At 45.6% G+C, this 20617-nt stretch overlaps 1 protein-coding gene across 6 annotated transcripts in view; it reads right to left on the bottom strand.

Annotated features, from left to right (window-relative positions):
* Positions 1 to 20617, bottom strand: part of LOC119174040 (intermembrane lipid transfer protein VPS13A) — a 1344268-nt gene that overhangs the window by 1006724 nt on the left and 316927 nt on the right. For all 6 annotated transcript variants that reach the window (XM_075894208.1, XM_075894209.1, XM_075894213.1 and 3 more), the window contains one exon: positions 4177 to 4388. In XM_075894208.1, the coding sequence (XP_075750323.1) occupies positions 4177 to 4388 (212 nt within the window). The remainder of the gene's footprint in view (positions 1 to 4176; positions 4389 to 20617) is intronic.

Raw genomic sequence — 20617 nt, 5'->3', positions numbered from 1 at the left:
TGCACTATTCCTTTTTTGAAGCAGTCAAACCAGCCCTTGCTGCAACTGAAGTCCATGTGCCCTATTTGAAAGGCCAGAGCATCTGCCTTCTTCATCATTATTGCTGTGGTGACGGGAAGGTTGGCTGCACTGGCATTTCACAGCCATACCATCAATGCCGCTTCAATGCCTGCCAACTTCAACTCTTGAACCCGCTTCCGCTGGCTAGAGAAGCCCTACTGAAATTCATTCAGCACCTTCTGCTTGTTTTTCAGCACCGGCGAAAGTGTAGACAAAGAGATGCCGAATTCCTGCATGATGCTCGATTTCGTACGGCCTCTTTTTTCCACTTCCTTAATTAGGGCAACATTCTTTTTCTAGTGTTAGCGACTTGCACTGCGTTTATGCCATGCTTGCCACACTCACGCTAAGTTGTCGCTCTTCACAGACAGCGAAAAATCCGTATCGTATGGTTTGTGCAGATGAAAAGAAATCATACCTCAGAGAAAAACATCTGCACAAAGCCAAGACAAACTACACCGAGCATGGGAAGAGGGCCTCTCTGCTCAGCACATGTGTCACATGGCATGCTACAGGGTTGCTTGACAAAGTTGATACGTCGCTGGGCTGAGACCTCGCACACTTCGCGTTCGAGAAAAGCATAAATTAATTTGATGCTTTTCTTTTCTAATTTTTTGCTTTTTTGCTTTTCTTTCTAATTTGATTATATGGCATCTAACGTCCCAACACCACCATATGATTATGAGAGACACCGTAGTGTAGGGTTCCAGAAATTTTGACCACCTGGAGTTCCTTGTCGTGCACATAAATCTGAACACATGGGCCTGCAGGATTTTCGCTTCCATTGAAAATGCAGCCGCCACAGCCAGGATTCCATCTCGCGACCTGCAGGCCTGCAGCCAAGTGCCTTAGTCACTAGGCCACCACAGCGGGATGCAAAAAGCATCGATGTAGTGGCAGGCAGAGATAAAAAAGAAAAAAAAATAGAGGGACTTCAGGCATAGCAGCATTGCGCGAATTTTGTGAAATGGTCTGGTGGTGGAATTTTCCTTCTACTCCCATTCAAGATTTTGAGTTATCAACAATCCAACCCAAAAATACTTCAAGATAAAGAGAAAAATATACGTGGGACATATAGAAAAATGTTCGTTGTTACGGAAAATTTCGACTTAGTTAATTGTTCGAGGTGTGTGAGTTCGAGTTAACAAGCTGTTACTGTAATTGGATGGAGTAGTTTCGTGACATCTACCATTTACATGCGAAAATCGACCATAGAAAATATTTGCATGTCCCTGATTATGTGTCTAGGATAGTGAACGACGATTCAAAAATAAAGAAAAAATTCTGTGGAAGAGCCTTGTATAAAACCCTTTTTTCTCAATACAATTACAACCTGGGATCGGCTGTCATCAGACATTATGAGAATAAGTTCAGAGGCAGCGTTTGTCCAGGCACTCCATGATGTTATTGTATAGGTATAGTCCTGTTGTACTGCAATGAAACCTCGTTAAATCGTAGTTGGCTGGAGCTCGGAAAAAGTACATACTAAACGGTAGTACTGCTTAACCGAAATAACGTCAGGTCGCTCACTTACCCGTCAAAAAAAGAAACCTTCAGGGAGTGCGATGAAAGAACAAAAAACGTGCAGTAATATATTAACTTCACGTGACAAAGTCTGTAATCTTCATTTGATGATGCGGCCGCCTAGCAGCAACGACAGCGGCCTCAAACTCACTTATGCTGTGAGCCAGCTTTTCCGCCAGCCCCCTCTTCTCGGCAAATACCCGCATGACGCTGACGCAATGCGCAGCTTCGGCCACTGTCGGACCTGGATCACCCATGTTGTCGCTTTCCATGTCGTCCTCATCACTATTAATTGGCGACACTTCGACAACCGAGGCAACAATGGCTTCGTCAGACATATCCGTAGATGTCTGCACATTGCTATGTGCGCCTCTGAAGTCGAGGAAGTAAATGCCTTCCGTAACGCCCTGCTGCTCCAGTACTTCAGCTAGCAGAGTTTTGCAAGCTTCGTCTACGATGTCCGAAGCCTGGTCAATGGTGTCACTGGTGTCATCTGCGTCGCCCGCACAAAACTGAAGCCAGCACGCTTGAAGCAATTTTGAACTGTCGTTGCTTCAATCTGCCGCCACGAGTATTCGAGCAGGTGAATCGCGCCAATTAGGTCGATGGAGAATAATTTGCCACATTAAATGGCGAGAAGAAATCTGCGCAGCAGATTCTTCTTGTAGAGCTGTTTTACAGCTCGAATGATGCCTTGCTGTAAGGGCTGGGCAATTGCTGTTGTGTTTAGTGGCAGAAACGCCAACTTCACAGCCGTCAGGTTGTCCAGGGCGACGTGCGCCAAAGCGTTGTCTAAAATAATAACAGATCTTCTGTTCTTAGCCGCAAAATGACGATCGATGAGGCACACGTACTCCTCAAAGAGTTTTGCCGTCATCCATGCTTTGGTGTTGCTGCGATAGATGACCTCTGATGGCAACCGGGCACCTTTGAAACATCTAGGCTTCGCCGACTTTCCAATCACGAGGAGCGCAGTTCTGTCGGTTCCAGTCATGTTTACGCAAAACACCACTGATATTCTGTCTTTTGCATGCTTGCCGCCGGTGCACGTCTCGCTTTTGAACGTGAGCATTTTGTTTGGTAGCAGCTTAAAGAATAGCGCCGATTCTTCCATATTAAAGATGTCATCAGGTGCGTAGTCTTCCAAGATTTTCTTCAGCTGACCATTTTGCCACTGCTCCGCTCCATCCACGTCAGCAGCAGCACGTTCTCCCGAAACAGTCGTCGTAATAATGCCGTGCCTCGCCGTAAATCTGTCCAGCCAGCCATTGCTGCACACGAAGTTGTCATGGTTGAGCTGCGAGGCAAAAAACAGGGCCTTCTCCACGAGCAGGGGTCCGCTGATAGGCAGATTTTTTGACCGTGCAGCTTTTAGCCACTTCACCAGCACCTCCTCTACATCCAAAAACGCCGAACCGCATAGCCGGCACCTTTTCGCAGTTGCAGCAGCACTGCCGAGCAACTTCTCTCTGGAATTCCAAATTCCACACACCGTGGTTAACGACAGGTTCTTTTCGCGTGCCAGCGCCGATTTTTTTGTGCCTCTTTCAATAGCACGAATTATGTCCAATTTCTCCTCTATTTTCAGCACTCGATGCTTTTGTCCCAGCTTTGGCATGACGCAAGTACGAAGCAGCACAAGCACACATACACAACACAAAAAAAAACGACGCAAGAGCTGTACGGCACGGATCAACCAGAGAACAGCTATGCACGGCGCCAAAGGAATAAAGAAAGCAAAGCAAGCGTACACCGTGTTTGCGTGTTTGTGCAAAGCGGCATCGCGTGGACAACACCAGAAGCCTAGCCAACCGAGTGCTTCTTGTTGCAGAAAAATTCAAAAGATGTCGCTCACCAACACAGCCGCCATCATCATCAAAACAAACAAGTGAGGCGTGTTTTGATCTCTGGGGCTTGCTGTTCTGTCGGGACGCCCAGTGGGGGACAACATGCCGTGGCGAGTGCGCAACGAAAATTGGAAAAACTACTTATTAACTGATACATACGTGATAAGCTGGTACGGCTTATGCGGATACAAAATGCATTATGTTCAATGAATGCCGAGTCGGGGATTTGACATCACTACTTTTAAAACAAAACTACTGTTTACGCGGGTACGGTTTAACAAGGTTTCACAGTAGTATAGTTATGATAATGTTTCTCTGTTTATGCATGTAACCTGCATTTTTATATTATGTACTTTATGTGTCCCGCCCCCTCTTTAGTGCCTATGAAGGTGCTGTGGGTATTCAATAAATAAGTATGTGCATATTTGGTATGTTTTGTGCTTTATGCACAGATGCCTTGTGTCTATACTGCACTTGTTCTCCAATAAACATTGATTGTTAGTCCAGCCCCCTGTTTGTGTTCTCCTTTCGTTTGTCCCATTTTTCGTGCTATTTTAATAATCTATTTTTTCAATATAGATCATATGATTATAAGCTTTATTATCCTTTTCTTATCACACTCTACTTAAAGCACAATCTCCTGCGCTTCATGGTGTTATGTCAATACTCAGACTGTATTTGGTACGCCACCAACTAAGAGTATCGCATTTTGTTGCGGAACATCAAGCAAGTAGAAAGTGTTTACCTGGTCATGTGCAGTGAGCTGAGGTGCACCAGGATGTTGTCCACATAGTCGAGTTTAGGCCCCATGGATATTTCCTTGAAGAAGTTCTCAATGCTCAGGTCTCCCAGGCTGAGCACCAATAAGTTGGGAGAGTCAGACTTTTGGGGCACCAGTACGGTTGGGGCATGGATGTCAATGCACAGCTCCAGCATCACATGCGACATCTCAGCTACCTACACAAGGTATTTCTATTAGTAAGTACATCAGAACAGTGACAAACTTAAATCTCGCTTTTTATGCAGAGTATCACAAGCCAAAAAATTGGCTTTTACATTATGCTACAGTGTTAAATAATGCTATCCCCAATATTAAAAAAAAGCAATTTTCAAATAATGCTATCCCCAATATTAAAAAAAGCAATTTTAATGACACAATAAAAATCATTTATGTTGAACTTAAAATCTATCGACCACACTTAATGCCAAACTGGCCAAGTCCCATTGATGCTGCCTGTACACTATGTGCAAAGCTAAATGAAAGACAGCTCCAAAATATTGCGGCATTATGTGTTAAACAAAGCTGTCATGCCTATTCTGCCACTGAGGCTCATCATAAAAAAAAACATGACTCATCCCTATGTCATAAATATCAGTCCAACACGAAAATGAAACGGGTCTTCACAAAAGTAGCTGAGCATTTACTGCATGATCTTTTATCACAAGGGCAAAAAAATGAATGCTAATGCAACAAATTTAATTTTTTACAATGAAATTGTGATGTCATGCAAAGAACCGCAAACCACTTGAAACTTGCAGAGCGTTGCTCAAGCAGAAACGACACACTAAAATAACATATACAGGACGAGCGGAAACTAACAGTTGCAGCTCGACACTTAAGGCACTGCTGAAACACAAAGAAAAACGCAGAAAACGAAAGCACACGTATACACAATACGTGCGTGTACGAACAACTGTAATAATTTTTACTTGAGTGTGAGCACCTCGCTCCATTCAGCAGCATGGCCGCTACAGCGAGCAAAGTGACCTTCTGCAATTTCAAAGCACATTTACAGTGTATGCCCAAGAAGCACAAAAACTCTCCAATTGCGAGATAAGTGCTGGCGCACGAGCTCTTGAGGTGCACGCACATCACAATGCTTGGGTCAATGACCTTTAAAGCGCGCTCTCTGAACTCTCTGCGCCATCTCGCCTTAGATAAAAAGAACACACTGAAATCAATGTGTTCTACTACTTTGTAGTAATAAATACACAAGGTATCTACTTTCCCTATCTTAACCCCTCCTCCACCTTGCGCGTCTCCGCAGAACTCATTTGCATTACTTTTTTGCTTCGAGTTGTCAAAAATTTCGCCCTCGTGCTGCCAAATGCTAGCTTCCTGGTTGGCTCAACTGGTAGCGCAACCACCCTAAAAAGGCGTTAGTCCCGGGTTCGATCCCCGGACTAAAACGAATTTTTTTGTAATTAACAGATTTTTCGTTCTGAGCAATCTGTATGGATTTTCTTGTGGCTTTGTGCCACAAACAAGTGGTTGTCTACTTTCCCTTCTTCACTGATCTCTGAGTTGGCCTGTGGTAAAGTGTGTATATAAATAGCTCAGTGATAGCAAACTGAAGAGCACATGCTTTGTGGCAGAGTCAGTTTGCGCTGTGAAGCAAGAGACCATAAGTTCAACTCTCGCCAATGAAACTTTTTCTTCTACTGTTTTTTTTTCTTTTCCATCTCCTTGTATATCTTTTAGAACGTCATATCCATCATAGAAATACGTCAGTGGAACCGTGCTGAGCCCCTACATAAAACAGCAAAATTTTAAATATTTTGGGCACTGTGTTGCATGCCCCAAAACAAAAACACTGCAATTTAAAATTGCATGGAAGGAAGGCAAAAATTTAAATTAGGACATCTCCACCAATGATGAAAATTTTTGCTGTTTTGTGGCATTACACGCCAATGTGAAGACCAGTTCTAACATTGCAATTTTCAGTTCTTACTATGACACAGCTCAACAGGACTTCTTTAAGTTGGCTTGACCACAAAACATACAAATAGTCTGATAGACCTGTTTTCAATGGGGCTGGTAACTGTAAGTAGCTCCAATGAATAGAAGTGGACTGCTTAGAACTTGTTTCAGAAACTCTCTCATGCAAAACACTTTCATGCATGAAAAATGCATCTCTTCAATCTGATTGCCCTTTCTGAGAAATTTTCTATTTTATGAAAACTAGTTTAGCCTCTTTGAAGAGTGAGATAATATTATCTGAGGTTTTACATCCCAAAACTACAATATGATTATAAGATGTCATTGCAGAACGCTTCAGAAATTTCGACCATCTGGTGTTCTTCAACATGTACTGACATCGCACAGTACATGAGCCTCTAGCACTTCGCCTCCACCAAAATACAACCACTGTAGCTGGAATCAAATCCAACTCCTTCACGTCGGCAGCTGAGTACCCCAACTGCTATACCATTCAAGTTAGAAATAAAGGATAGTGACCTCTACAATGTTCCCCAACAAGTGGCCACATTTTTTCTTGCTGATCAAAATTGCTTACAAGACACAAGTGTGGGAGCAGAAGGCTCAACACAAACATTTATTTTGTCGCACTTGGCGCACTGGTGACTTGTTTGTTGACATTGAAGCGCTGGCACTGGGTACACAACCGTGCCCAGCAACGAAAACAACATTCATATGGGACCAAACTTAGCAGAAGGTGATGAGACATTGTGTTGCTAGCACTTCTGGGTAAAATAAGGAGTGTAGAATGTTGAAAACTTATTGGAATTGTGTGGGAGATACGGTTGAGGCCGACGACCTGTAGACAAGTCACAAATGATGATTTAGTTGCAGTCAGGTAGTAAGGCCTCTTCAAAGCATAGGGAGTTTGCGTTCTGAGTGTCGGAATTTCAGGATCTGTTCTGTGCGCTGAGCAGTAAATAGGTGCATGAAGGCGATGCTGCAACGAGCTACTTGGCTTTCGTTAATGCGAATCCGTGGCGGAAAGTCAGCGATGGGATTGTTGGTACCAATATGTCAAATTGCAGTACTGAATTCAGCAATACAGGCAAGCTGGCGAATTTGACGTTGCATGCGTGAAGGACTGTCGGAAGTAAAAGCATAATTTAGCGGCTTGTGATCGGTGAGAGTATATGTAACTGGCGACCTTTGAGGTTGTGATGGAAGTGGCAGATTGCGAGGTAGATTGTCACAAGTTTGTGGCCGAAAGAGATATAGCAAGTTTCTTTGCAATGTCAGCCTCATCGAGAAGAAAGGTGTGGGCTGCCAAGCATTGTCAACCAGCTGTTAAGGAACAGCGAAGCAGCTATGTCGGACGCATCAACCTTAACTGCAATCGGCGCATCTGATTTCGAGTGTACAAAAAGAGTGATGAAAGCGAGATCATTTTTAGCTGTGGTAAAAGCACTTTCAGCACTAATCTTTCATAGTATTAATGTGTTTGCTTGATTTCTTCCAGAGAGCAGACTGTGCAGCAGCTGCAAAATGAAAGCACGAGGAACGAAATGATGGCATTAATTGATGAGGCCCAGGAATTCCATCAAATTCTTTGTTGTGGGAAATCTTTAATGACTTGAACGCGAAAAGAGACATGCGTGGTCTTGCAACGAAATAGCTGTTGTGTTCTCGGTTTCGTTTTCGGAATGACATGTGAGGATGCCAGGGGGCGCCGCTCTGGCATCCAGGGTTTCAAGGCGACTGTAAAATAAAATCAGTGTGTGTTGGGTAACCGTGGAGTGCGGTTGTTGTTCTTTCCTTCGGCGTTTCGCGCCAACCCACGTGTTCGGGCTGGTCGGCGTCCCCGCCGGCCGCGTATGTCTCCGTCGGCCGTCTTCTTCTTCTGGTTCGTCGCGACCAGCCAGCCCCCAATACAGCAATGGCGGCGAGGACCTGTAAGAACCCATTTCATTCTCCGTGTTCGTCTTTTTCTTGCTTGTAACGGACCTACCCTGATAACCCTAGACGCTCTTTGTTCCCAGCAAGGTGGCTGCTGCGCGCTGCGTCGCTTCATTTCTTCATTCAGCTACGTCGCCTCTGCCTTCGTCTTCAAACAGTGTACTTCAAACAGTGTACAGCCGACAATATGAAGACCCCATTCCGCCAAATTCTGGTCTTCAGGAACAGCACCGAGCTCCTAACTCGCGTTCGAAATTTTCTTCTCCAAGCGCAACCGTGCATTGCTTTCGTTGTGGATCGGCTCGGCGTTTAGCCAATTTTGCGCAGTGTCCCGCGAGAAACCGCACTTGTCTTGCGTGCGGAAAAATCGCACATTTTCAGTCCGTATGCAATTCCCGTCCAGCAAATCTTCCTGAACCAGTTTCTTCGTCCGCTCCTTCGAGCACTGCACAGACCAATACGGTCACTGTTTTAAATGTGGATGGCCTCCACACTACGTCCGAGCCCAGCATCGTAGCTTCAGTGGGCCATGTGCCCTTGTCATTTCTCGTGGACACTGGTGCCTCAGTCTCTTTAATCAGTGCCGCTGACTTTCATAGTCATTTTTCCAACATTCGGCTTTTGCCTTCACACGTCGTTCTACAAACATATTCCAAGGAAACGATTGATAATTTAGGTCATTTTACAGCTCAGGTCTCCTATCGCAGTCGCACTGCTTCCATTACTTTTTATGTAACTGCCAATGGCAGCTCGCTTTTGGACCGTGATGCCATCAGGGCTTTGTCCATCAACATCGTCGGTGCGTCTATGACGTTTGCTCAAGTCAACGTCCAAGATGATCGTCCGGCCATCGCGTCTTCTGAATTCCACCACCTGTTCACCCGTGAACTGGGTTATGTGCGCGGTTTTGTGCATAAAGTGATGCGTCGACCAGGTGTGTGCCCTGTGCGTGCCAAGCTGCGCCGCATTCCTCTTCTTCTCCGTGAGCAAGTCTCTGCGGAACTGTCTCCCCTTCAAGCCAGCGGAATCATCGAGCCTGTCTCTGCTTCCGACTGGGTTTCTCCACTGGTCGTCGTCAAGAAAAAAGATGGATCCCTTCGACTATGCGTCGACTTACGAGAACCGAACAAGGCGATCGTCGTAGACGGGTTTCCACTTTCTCACATTGAAGAACTGCTTGATCAGCTCTCCGGAGCGGTATGTTTCTCCAAGCTGGACCTCGCGTCCGCTTATCACCAAGTTGAACTTTCTGAGTGCAGTAGAGACTTAACCACATTTGTATCGCACGAAGGCTTGTTTCGGTTTCGCCGCGTGTGTTTCGGGCTTGCATCTGCCCCTGCAGTGTTTCAGAAAATGATGTCAATTATTCTTAAGGGTTGTAATGGCGCCCTTTATTACTTGGATGACATTTTGGCGTGGGGACGTACTCGCGAAGAGCACGATGCTAACTTGCATACTGTTCTCAACCGCATCAGTGAATGTGGTATGAAACTTAATAACAAGTGCATTTTTTCTGTGAATGAGTTACAATTTCTAGGACATAATGTCAGTTCCCGCGGCTTGACACCTGTTGAATCTAAAGTTCAGGCCATTGTCAATGCCCCACGGCCTACTGATGTTAAAGCCTTGAAATCTTTTTTAGGTCTTGTTGGTTATTATGCCAAGTTTGTTCCTCAATATGCTGATGTTGTTGAACCACTGCGTACTCTACTTCGACAAGCACAGCCTTTTAACTGGTCAGCTGAAGCTGAGCAGAGCTTCATTCGAGTAAAGTCAATACTGGCCTCAAAGCCAGCTGTTAGTATTTTCAATGAGAAGCTTCCCATCGTCATCACGACGGATGCGTCCGATGTTGGACTGGGAGCAGTGTTTCAACAACTCAGAGATGATCAGCTGATCACTATCGCTTTTGAATCTCGTACATTGACCCCTGCTGAACGCAGATATTCAGTAGGAGAGCGTGAAGCTCTCGCGTGTCTTTTTGCCTGTGAGAAGTAGCATGTTTACTTGTGGGGCCGGCACTTCACATTACGTACAGATCACCAAGCACTAGTTGCTCTTCTTTCTGCAGGATCCGAAGGCCGCCGCCCCATTCGCATTTCCCGTTGGTGTGCCAAACTCATGTATTATAATTTCAGTGTACAATATTGTAAAGGTTCTAATAACGTGGTAGCTGATGCACTGTCGTGCCTTCCTCTTCAGATATCGGTTACTGAAGAGCGGGATGAGGAAGTTGTTTCATTAGTTACTTCCTGCATTACTAAAGCTGAGCTTCAGGCAGCTACAGCTGCAGATTCCACTTTGTCTCAAGTTCTCAAATATTTACGTGAAGGATGGCCTTCCAAATGTGCTCTTGCTTCTGAATTCTCGCCTTACTTCACAGTCCGACAGGAACTGTCTTGTGTCGAGGAGTTGCTTTTCCGCGATGAACGCGTGATTCCCCCTGCTTCTTTCCGTAACAAGCTAATACAGCTTGCCCATGAGACCCATCCAGGCATTGTCCGCACCAAACAGAATCTCCGAGACAGGTACTGGTGGCCAGCCTTAGACAAGCAGGTCGAGCATGCAGTTTACAACTGCCATATATGTCAGGCAGCTGACAAGTCTGCCAAACCTGCATTTTCTCCATTGCAGCCAGTCCAGTGGCCTGATCAGCCTTGGCAGAAACTGGGCATAGACATCATCGGTCCTTTGCTTAATGTTCGGCAAAATGCTCGGTTCATTGTTTCTCTCATCGACTACCATTCCAAATGGCCAGAAATTTGTTTCACACATACGGTTACTTCTGAGGTCATCATTGAGTTTCTGTCTTCAATCTTCAGCCGGGAAGGTTTTCCTGATGCCATAGTTACAGACAATGATCCACAGTTTCAATCCCAACATTTCGAGGCTTTTCTTTCACAACGAGGAATTCAGCACTTGAGGTCATCAGTTTTCTATCCCCAATCAAATGGGCAAATCGAGCGCTTTAATTGCGTTCTGAAGGAACATATCCAGATCGCCCAATTAGAGCACCGTCCCCTCAAGCAAGTCTTGACTGAATGTTTAGCTTCGTACAGGCTCACCCCACAAGGCACCACGGGAGTGTCTCCTGCTCAACTTCTCCACGATAGGCAATCGCGAGTTGCTCTCGACATAGCCTCTTTGCCTCGTAACATAGCAGTGTCTTCTCCTGATCAAATCCGTACCAGGGTTTTTTCTCATCAACAAGCAATGAAAAAGTATATCGACACCCGTCGAGGTGCAAAGCAGTCCAAAGTTCGCACTGGCGATCTAGTCAAGGTTCGTGTGCCAGGCTAGCGTCCCAAGTATCGGGGCCCTTACAAAGTCTTGGGCCAAATTAGCCCCACTTCGTTTCGCTTAAGTGATGGTAACATCTGGAATGCTTCGCGCCTTGTTATTTTTCATACGGATTCGCCTTCAACACCTAAAAGTCTTCCTCATCACGTTCCGTCCGCCCCTTTCAACTATCCATCAGATTATTACATGTGGCCTCCATGTACAGGCATTTATTCTTCAAGGGGGGAGGAGTTACCAGTCGGTGTCGCTGGTTCAAGTACACCAAGTCATACGGTTCACTTCGAACCTTTAAATACGGCTGAGACCGTTAAACCAGACTCCGGTCCACAAAGTTCTTTCGAAGCTCATGCTGTGAGCTCTGATGAGACCGTGAATTTTAACGCTTGTTCAGAGCCTTCACAATCAGGTGCAGAGACACCTGATTCTACACCCAAAAGGGCCCGCCCTAAGCGGAAGCGGCAGAAGCCGCGTCGGTTCGAAGACTACGTGATGTATAACTCTTGTTCCGAACAGTTGTGTACATTTTTTTGTTTGTCAGTGCATTTTCAGGACTCGTAATGTGTGAGTTTGGTGTGTCGTGCTCTGAATTTTCACGTGTTCTAACGTACATACCTTGTATATACTTTTGTATCGATCATGTATAAATACAAACAGTGTATAGGTGAACTTTTTTCGAGGAGGGGATGGTTGTTGTGTTCTGGGTTTCGGTTTCGGAATGACATGTGAGGATGCCAGGGGGCGCCGCTCTGGCACCCAGGGTTTCAAGGCGACTGTAAAATAAAATCAGTGTGCGTTGGGTAACCGTGCAGTGCGGTTGTTGTTCTTTCCTTCGGCGTTTCGCGCCAACCCGCGTGTTCGGGCTGGTCGGCGTCCCCGCCGGCCGCGTACACCTCCATCGGCCGTCTTCTTCTTCTGCTTCGTCGGGACCAGCCAGCCCCCAATACAGCAGTAGCTTGGTAGGCTTTTTGTTGCCAAGTTTCTCCTATGATAGGAGCTATGCGTCGAGAATTCAAGCCGGTTGTGTATCGTAGTAATTCCTGTTTCAAGGTGTCATACTGGTCATTGGGCGATGGTGCTAACAAAAGGTCACAGGTCAAAGCTGTGGTGGTCGGGTTGAGTTCACTCACGACATAGCCGTACTTTGCCGTCTGCGATGCGATGTGGTGACGGCGGAACTACGCTTTGATGTGGATAAACTAGAGCTCAGATTCTATGGGCCGGAGCTCTCGAAGTTTAAGTGTGGAAACAAAAGGTGTTGCATTTTCTTGGGAATCTGGGGAGTTTGGTTCCATGGCGTTGAAGAGAAGCGGCGGGATGAATAGTTGCCATGCAAGCAGCATCCAAGGTCACCAATTTGGGGGGCAGAAAGTTCAACAAAAACATTTATTATGTCATCATGACTGATGTCACAGCCATGATGTCCGAGCTTCTCTGTCTCTTTGTCTTTTGCAGACATTAAACACAGGGTCGACTACACCAGTCTTTTTGGTAACATCCCCTTCTTTAATGAATGTGATTGATCACAAGATAACTGACAGTGGGGTGTCTTTACAGTTACTGTCTTTGGAGCAGCTCATTGTTGGCACTTGACACAAAGCAATCAATAGAATCGCACATCATGCACTGATGCACAGCCTACATAGTGCAGAGTAGGGGGTATGCTGAATAAAGACGATGGATGAAATATTTCGTGAACAGGGTTTGTGGGCATGAGACGACGTTTCGACAAGAGACTAGAACTGATCTGCTTAGGGCTAGCATGTTAATGCTTCGTACCCTTTCCTCCAAACCGAACAAAGGAAAGGGCAACTGTGAATGCAGGGTGCAGGAGGGGGAGAAAATGCCATGACGAATTTTGTTAGTAAAAGAAAAAAATAAGTATCGGGTGGAAAAATAGAAAGAAAACAAAAATTCGGCAGATCCCACGTATCTTGGGAGTCCATGTTATGCAAAGCATGTGGATGGAAGGCGAATGTGTCGTAATCTTTATTGAGCGAAGCATTATGAAAAGACTAAAAAAAGTATGTACAAATGTTGTACATTGAATGGTCACATATGTTTCATATAACCAGTTGTTTCCAGTTGTGTAATGATGCCAAGAGCAGCATTACTACCAGCAACATCAGAAGCGGCAAGCTGATATGTAGCCCTCGTATGGCAGCCCTCGACACTGCCACATAAATCAGCTTCAGCAGACGCCACTCAACTAGAGTTCATGTTAACCCAACATGATGGCTGTATCATAGGAGTACAAATAAAATGTTTACGAAATTGAATAGCCGACACTGCAGCTACAACTGACGTTTCACGAACATTAGGGTCTATTTAAAAGCAGTTCTGAGACCTGGCATGGCTCTGATGTGTAAATGATTTGCACGCAGAATGCTTGGGTTAGATTCCTGCTAGGACCCCGACATTTATTTTTTGCAGTCGTCGGGTCAACGCTGCCTATGTCAGCATTTTCTTGACTTCTCGCATTAATATTATCAACGTACTTTCTCACACATACTTCATAGTTATAAAGTGTTACTCACCTGGGGAGCATACCCACTCTTAGTAGATGGGTATGTGCCACACGTGTCTGGTGGAGAGGTTGACAATGTATGCTTATCACATCATTCATGTTATAATCAGCTAGTCATGTATCACTTTACCATCGTATACTAATTTTGGTTTATCGTAAGTTGAGAGGGTGACCACAAGAGACCCCAGACGTAGGCGGCTAGTCAGATAGACACGTAGACAGACACCAAAAGTGTCGGCAGTTGAAGCGCTTGAAGGGAGGGGGGGTTCGTTCGATGTTTTGCTGAATCATTGTTGTCAGGGGAAGCACCACTTATAATGGAGGGTTTGAAATTTCTAAAAACAGGGCTTAACTCTCATTGGTTCCAATTGTTTATGTACCACATCACACGGATTCAAGAGTCTCCTAAGAAACGCTTATATCTGGTGGCTACAGTGTATTGAACTTGCAGATAATCTATGACTCTGTACATTTTCTGTCTTTTGTGGACTGGAAGTTTAAAGTATGGAAAGTTTGATACTGTCAAAGTTGCGACCTGCCACATTAAAATGCTGTGCTACTGCTTTCAGTAATTACTTTGCAGTGTCCGCATGATGCCAGTTTAATCACTAACAGGGTGTCCATTTCACCAATAAACCATTTGTGATAATATACTCATTCAGTATGATAATATGAACATCAAATAACAATGTAATCATATGTACACCTACTTATTTCAGCATAGTGAAAAGGGTGTGTAAATATGAAATTTTTCTCCAATAAATCTAATATGAATATTGTTATGCACAATCCAGATGGTTTAAGAATAACTATTTATTGGGGCTAACTTGTGCCTGAAAAGCAAAAAAAAAATGTAGCAGCGTTCCTAACAGGCGATCCAAAAAAGGAATCGATTTCCAAGAAGACCTTGAGTGGCGCCCCACCTCTTTTTCGTCAAAATGCCGTGCTGAGGAGGCACACGCTGTTATTGTATTTTCTTGTTTCATCATCAAGCCGCTGGTATTTTCAGGGGCGCATGAACTTGCGCACGTAGTTTGAATACCACATCTGTCTTGCATCATTATCCCTCCTCCAAGAACGCATCGTCCTGATGCGTAGAAGCAGTGTTGCTGACATGGTCTGAATGCGTGGTCTCCGTTGGAGAAATCAGTATTCCTTATGATCAGGTGTGTATAGTTCGATGTTCATTGCCTGTCATAGTATGGCTTAATCCTGAGCACATGCACAGTTTCTGTGTTCCTTTGGCATCTTGATGAGCTCACTTGTCCTTCCGGTGGCACTCCGTAGTTTAAGGGTCCGATGCGACGAAGGACTCGGTAAGAACCGAAATAGCACTGCAGAAGCTTTTTGAAGAGGCCAGGCGTCTGCATGGGAGTCCATATCCAAACTAAGTCACCTGGTGCGTAGTGGACTCCTCTCCACAGAAGGTTGTAACGTTTTGCACCAATGCATTATTGTTCTGTTACGTGATGTCGCGCCAACTGCCATGCTTCTTTGGCTCGCTGAATGAACTCGCTGATGTCAAGCTTGTATTCTGTATTGTCCCTTACAGGCAGCATTACATTTAAGAGTGTGATAACTACTCGACCATAAACTAGCTGGAATGGCATCACTTTAGTAGTCTCCTGCACAGCAGTATTATAAGCAAAAGTAGCGTACGGCAGTATTTTGTCCCATGTACGGTGCTCCAAGTCATCGTAAATAGACAACATATCGGTCAGAGCTCTGTTTAGTCACTCGGTTAGCCCATTCATTTAGGGGTGATAAGCCATTGTTTTCCTATGACATGTGTGGGTAAGTTTCATAATGAACTGTGTAAGATCGGCCGTGAATGCAGTTCCTCGATCCGCGATAACCACCTTTGGGGCACCATGCCATAGTACAATGTTAGTGACGGAGAATTCAGCTTTTTCTATGCCGTTCCCCTGGTAAGAGAGGCTGTCTTGGCATACCAGGTTAAATAATCCGCCGCCACTACTACCCATCGTTTGCCCAATAATGACTTAGGAAATGGACCATGTAGATCTATTCCTACTTGTTCAAATAAAAATTCAGGAGGTTCTATCGGTTGGAGAAATCCTGCAGGTTTCAAGAGAGGCGTTTTGCATCTCCGGCAATCTCAACATGTCCTCACATAATGCTGTACAGCATCCAGTAACTTTGGCCAGTAGTACTTGGTACAGATGTGAGCCAATGTTTTACTCACTATGAGGTGTCCTGCTGCTGGGTCATCATGGCAGGCTTTCAGGATTTCGGATCCCAAAGCCGAAGGAACAACGAGTAGGAATAACTCCCTGCTGTGCTCGAAGTTTCTCTTGTATTTATTTATAGAACATTGTTTCTCATCAGGTATGATGACAATCCCTAGACCAAAACGTAAAGAACACGCCTGAGTTGCCCTTCCAGATGCTTGATCAGCTGAAGCAACTCCATGTCAGATCACTGATATTCAGTCATGTCTGCTGTGCTGACGGCTCCAAGGAACGAAAAGTCTTCTACATCTTCCACAGGTGCAGATTCAACTGGTGCGCGTGACAGGCAATCAGCATCGCTGTGCTTGCGACCCGACTTGTACATGACTGTTATGTCGTACTCTTGCAACCTAGAGCTCCATCTAGCAAGTCACCCAGAAGGGTCCTTTAGGCCTGCGAACCAGCACAGTAAGTGATGGTCGCTCACTTCTCGAAATGGTCTACCATATAAGTATGGTTGTAATTTTTGTATAGCCCATATTACCGCCAGACATTCTTTTTCCGTCACCGAGTAATTCATTTCAGCTCTCGAAAGAGTGCAACTAGCATATGCGACCACTCGTTCCTCTTCGTTTTACAGCTGCAAAAGGACGGCGCCCATTCCCAAATTTCTTGCATTCGCGTGACTGTTTCGGCTACTTCGTCGAAGTGTGCTAAGACGATGTGGTTTAGGAGTCACTGTTATAGCTCATTAAATGCGTCTTCTTGCTCTTTTGTCTAGGTGAAAGGCGCGTCTTCTTTCGTCAGTTAAGTTAGTGGTTCCACAATCTTCGACAAATTTTTTGACGAATCGTCTGTAATAGGCACAAAATCGTAAGAATCGTCTCACAGCCTTTTTATTCGTTCGTCAAGGAAACTTTTCTACAGCTACTGTCTTTGCGGGGTCAGTTTGAATGCCTTCAGAGCTAACCACATGACCGAAGAAAAGCAGTTCTTGAAAACTAAAATGACACTTTTGGGGTTTTATAGTCAATCCTGTTGAACTAATAGCTTCGAGCACAGTCCGTAGTCGTTCCACATGCTGATCGAAGGTGTGACCGAAAATATCATGACGTCATCGAAATAAACAAGACAGGACTGCCATTTTAACCCGGACAGCACAGTGTTCATCATCCACAGAAATGTGGCGAGTGCAGAACACAGGTCGAATAAGAGTACCATGAACTCGTATAACCCATCTGGGGTGATGAAAGCAGTTTTCTAGCGATCTAGTTCCTCCATCTCTATCTGCCAGTATCCGCTCTAGAGGTCTAGAGAAGAAAAGAATTTCGCATCTCGTAGTCTGTCAAGGGTGTCATCAATCCTTGGAAGTGGATAGACATCCCGCTTTGTGACGACGTTCAATTTTTCAGGGGTGCCGTCTACGTGAAGCCGGGGCCAAAGGGGTGTGTTGCCTCTGCTGGGGGGCCTTAAAGGTCCAATCACCCGGCGTCGGCTCAAACCCCAGGATCTCCTTTTCTCTGGACTTGGCAAAGCCATGCAGGACTAGACGTAGGAGGGAGTCGAAACTTTCCCGTTATATTCAACAGACTTTATGAGGCTATTTTTGTTAGATAGCACTGCTATAAACAGCATTTACGATTCGCGCCTGTTCGATTACCCGTCACACCAGCATGCGACAAGCCTAAGGATAACAGTGAGAAGGTTTCGTCAACATCGCCTGCTTCGGTGTTTTCATTCGTGAGACACCAGGTGAGGCACGTTTTCAAGCAAAGCTCGTTGAATGATGTTGTTGGGCTAGTTGGGTCATTGATTCAGAAAAAGGTTACAACTGTAAGGAACACGCCCACCCACAGTTCGCTTTGTATGGGGCGTGTTTCTATGTTTCTTAAGTGGTGTCTTGTTCCCACAGTTGTAACCTTTTTCTGAAGCATTTGACGACAGCGAGGTTGGCTAAAAAACAGTTTGCGACTGTATGAAACAGCAAGACGTGAACATTGTGCAACCTATGCTGTATAGCAAAGCATTTCTGTGCTATGCTCTTCTCATTTTGTGCTTTTCATATGCTCAGCCTCTACCTTGCTTTGGAATAAAAACAATGAGGATACTCCTGTTTCCTGTCTGATTGATATAGTTAAACCCCTATATTAGAGGCATGCTCCGGGCAGCAATTCCTGTCTTTTGCACGAGATGTATCTCATAAGCAGGATGTCTCGTATGCATTTTGTTATCAATCCATATTTTACTGTAGGTACACTGGTGTCTCTTATGCCCATTTGACTCTTATATTGATGCCTCTTATAAATAAGTCCGAATGTATACTGTAGTGACACGTATCCCGAAGGAGTACGGCCACTAGTGTGGGTCCGGTCTTAGCGAGCCGCAGGGCGCGCGTTAACCATCGCCGTAACGAGAACACGATACTGCTCAAAGTCGCAACACTTTATTGTTTGTGGCAACACCAAACGCAGTACAGCCCGTTGCAAAGGTGCGGCGGGAAGCAAATGGGCTTACCCATGCCACGGGCGCAAAGTACCACACAGGGTGCCACAAGCACGTCTCCGTGGTAAAGGTGATCCACGGAGACACCGGGACCAAGGCCCGATTGCTCGAGCGAAGGCAAAGGCGCTCGCGTTGGCTTCGGAGAGAGACGGGTCAGCGTAACTAGGCCACGCATTAGGACACCGTACCACCCTTCAGCCTATTGTTCGGGGGGGGGGGGGACGACATAAGGTAAGCGTTCGCGCGGGCGCAAGGCGCTGATGGCGAAGTCCGAACGTGCCCCACAGGGAGCTGACGGACGGAAAAGAAAAGCGTGCTTACCCCCATATAGTCCCCGGAGAAGTCTCTCTGCCCTCTCCCGACGCAGCGCGAAAACCTCTCGGGAGTATCTGCGCACGGCACCACAGTCAACATCCGCTACCGTGTGAGGGGGCTGAACGTCACTCCGCTCCCCCAGCGCGGCAGACAGCGAAGGAGGGGAGACCTGTCGGGACATGAGAACAGAGAAAGAGGCGGCAAAGTCCGCGCGAGGGCAGCGGGCCGGCCTCGATTCCCGCAATACGTATAGATAGACTGCTTGTTCCAAAAGAAAAAACAAGCATGATGAATAAAGTTACAGTGAATTATGATTACTTGCATCTCTTCCTATTATAACTTAGTCGAACTAAAGATTATGCCATGACCTCAATTTGCACGAACAATTTTGAGCTAGACAAAATAGGTAATTGCTAAATCAAAATGACGAACAATAGTCTAGCCATTTGGGCAGAAAAATGACGTTTGAAAACACTAAATTTCCCCATAGCAAAACCACCAACTGTCGGTTGTGCACAGTAATCCTAAATTTGCCCCAGGGAAATTGAAATGGGAAGCTTTCACTAACCACCAGGTGTGCTAAGATCGATTGGACCTCCGAGGTCTATGGGAGTGTCCACTCTTAACTTATTTTTAGGGGCGAAGCTCCCTAAAGCGTGGGTCTGTTCATCCTCCATAGTCCACGTAGCCACAGGTGGCACATACCGCGGGTATGTGCCACAGGGGATGTGAGATGGGAAATGGTAGTACTGGGAGTGTGCACTAGATGGACACACAGATGAATGCATGGACAGACAGACAGACTAGCAGATGGATGGACAGACATGCGAAGTGGGTATGTGCCACAGGGGATGCGAGATGCAAGATGGCGGTACTTAGAGTGTTTACTAGATGGATGCACGGATAGACGGACAGATGGGCGGACACGCGGATGTACAGACAGGTGGATGCATGAACGTATGGGCAGACAGATGCATGAATGGACGCACGGATGGTTGTGCGGGCGGATGGAAGCAAGAACGAACGGGCGGACGGAAGCACGAACGAAAGCACGAACGGGCTGACGGATGCTTCGCCCACTCATTATCATTCACTCTGTGAATATGCTGCGATTTTTTATTTCTCTTAGCCACGAGCACATTCGCGGATATGCCCCTTCCCCCTTCAAACCAAGAACAAGAGAAGAAAAACTATTATTGCATTGGTGGTGCCACCACAGAGCACCTATATACTATCATTGGTGCCACGCTTTTATCTATAGCATCACATATGTGGGGCCCCGCGGCATATGGAGGGTGCTTTACCGAATTGTTTTCCGCGATATTTGCATCTGTGTGATTTGTTCGCTGTTTGTTTTTGATGCCATGCAACGTTCAGCCTTGCTGTTTTTTTTTTTGGTCTTTGAAAAAGGCCGAAAATTCGAGTCGTCATCATCGAGGAGATGTCAGATTAGGCACTGATGAAAACTCTCTGAGACCACATTGACGATGGATCCTTTGAGGTCGACTTGTCATGTGCAATCGTCTTGTGACGCACCATGAGTTCAAAGGCTCGTACGTAGCTTTCGCGATTAGGTGATTAGTTATGGCAAGAACACGACAACACGTTGAATGCAATGCAATGAATGCGATAGCAACAGATTGTAATGTTATACGAAGCAAAACTGGCAGCCAACTTTCTTTATTCTAACATTATGGAA

This window comes from Rhipicephalus microplus, chromosome 5 (assembly GCF_043290135.1).
Source record: "Rhipicephalus microplus isolate Deutch F79 chromosome 5, USDA_Rmic, whole genome shotgun sequence".
Lineage (NCBI taxonomy): Eukaryota > Metazoa > Arthropoda > Arachnida > Ixodida > Ixodidae > Rhipicephalus > Rhipicephalus microplus.
The sequence above is the reverse complement of the archived record's forward strand: the minus strand, read 5'-3'. Positions and strand labels throughout refer to the sequence as shown.